This window comes from Chiloscyllium plagiosum, chromosome 5 (assembly GCF_004010195.1).
Source record: "Chiloscyllium plagiosum isolate BGI_BamShark_2017 chromosome 5, ASM401019v2, whole genome shotgun sequence".
Lineage (NCBI taxonomy): Eukaryota > Metazoa > Chordata > Chondrichthyes > Orectolobiformes > Hemiscylliidae > Chiloscyllium > Chiloscyllium plagiosum.
This window is the reverse complement of record NC_057714.1, coordinates 107066802-107068367: the sequence shown is the minus strand read 5'-3', so window position 1 is coordinate 107068367 and position 1566 is coordinate 107066802. Positions and strand designations below refer to the sequence as shown.

The window sequence follows — 1566 nt, the reverse complement described above, 5'->3', positions numbered from 1 at the left end:
TTACCTGAGAATGTAACTTTTAAAAAAAAGTTTTGTGATTTACACATGAAAGAAGTGAAACTAACATGGTCATTCTAACAGATGAGAGACTTAACCATCAAGCTATCTTTCAATGTATAATTTCAGTTACATCACACTGTAAACTTTTGCTATAAATTCTATGTCTCACAATTGTGTACTCCACAACCACCTGATGAAGGAGCAGCGCTCCGAAAGCTAGTGCTTCCAATTAAACCTGTTGGACTAAAACCTGGTGTTGTGTGATTTTTAACTTTGTACAACGTAAGAAAGACTTGAATACATTGGAGAGAGTGCAGTTGCGATTGACAAGGCTGGTTCCAGGGACGACAAACTTCAGTTTTGTGGTTAGATTGGAGACAGGAGCAAATTCCTGTAGGTGCTGGAATCTGTACTGAAAACAAAAAAAAAATGCTGTAAATCATAGCGGGTCAGGCAGCATTCGTGGAAAAAGTGCAAGCTAATGTTTCGAGTCAACACGACAGCTAGATGAGCTCTGGTGCAGGTGGGTCTTGGGGGTGGTCCAGTTCAGGGGTAGGGAAGAAGCAGGTTTAAAGGACACAGATTTAAAGTGAGTCACAAAAGGTGCAAAGGCTTTCCTCACTCAGCGAAGAGAGTTAGGGTATCAAAGACACTAGCTGGCAGTGTGTTCAATGCAGACAGAGTCTAGATTAGAGTGGTGCTGGAAAAGCACAGCAGGTCAGGCAGCATCCGAAGAGCAGGAGAATTGACGTTAGCCCTTCAAGGGGGAATGGATAAAGTGGGGGTGGCGATTGGCAGTAGGTTAGGACGCATTTTTATAGAAGCTGAGCTGTTCCGAGATGTTGAAAGTACACTTCGATATCCTTCACCCCATCCCCCGGGTTTTGAGGGAAGGGGCTGATCGGCGGTTGACGACCCCGTGAAGCGCGAGCCGGCGCTGACCCCGGAAGTGCTCCGCGCGCGCTGACTGCGGAGACGCGGCGGTTAACGGTTGGTGGTGGCGGTTGGCGCCTTCCCTTCCCCCTCCTCTTCTACCCATGCTTTGAAAAGCTAGGCTCCAGGCTCCGATCGCCACTTACTGGCAACAAAAAAGTTTTTTTTTCATTTGTTTCCCCTCCGACTATCCCAACGGTATGGCCGGCAACTTACCTCCTTGTGTGATTGACTGCGGGACAGGGTGAGTCCGCTGTGTCTTGTCTATTAATCTACTAACGCGTTTGCGGGAGGAATCTTCACTAAATAATCCACGTACCACCTGCACCCCGCCACCGCCAAATGCCCTTGCGTCCAACCGTCTCTGTCCCACCGGTTGCCCTGGTAACGGCCGCCGCGAATTTGCGTGGATGTTTCCATGTTGGCGAGAGGTCAAGGGGTGTGGCCGGCGCGGAGGTGGGGGAGAGAAGTGAGGGCGTGGCTGGCAGGGAGGGTGCGGGGAGACGTAAGGGCGGGGCTGGCGGGGAGGGGGAAGGGGAGATGTAATGGTGTGGCTGGTTGGGAGGGGAGATGTAAGGGCGTGGCTGGTTGGGAGGGGGAGGGGAGATGTAAGGGCGTGGCTAGTTGTGTGTG

The 1566-nt window shown here is 50.9% G+C and overlaps 1 protein-coding gene across 6 annotated transcripts in view; it reads left to right on the top strand.

Annotated features, from left to right (window-relative positions):
* Window positions 1–440: 440 nt before the first annotated feature.
* The window catches only part of LOC122550120 (actin-related protein 3B), a 169380-nt gene continuing 168254 nt past the window's right edge, over window positions 441–1566 (top strand). For all 6 annotated transcript variants that reach the window (XR_006311742.1, XM_043690734.1, XM_043690732.1 and 3 more), the window contains exon 1: window positions 441–1177. Coding sequence is in view for 5 of the 6 variants with exons in the window: in XM_043690734.1 (XP_043546669.1) it covers window positions 1134–1177 (44 nt within the window). In the remaining variant the exon portion in view is untranslated. The remainder of the gene's footprint in view (window positions 1178–1566) is intronic.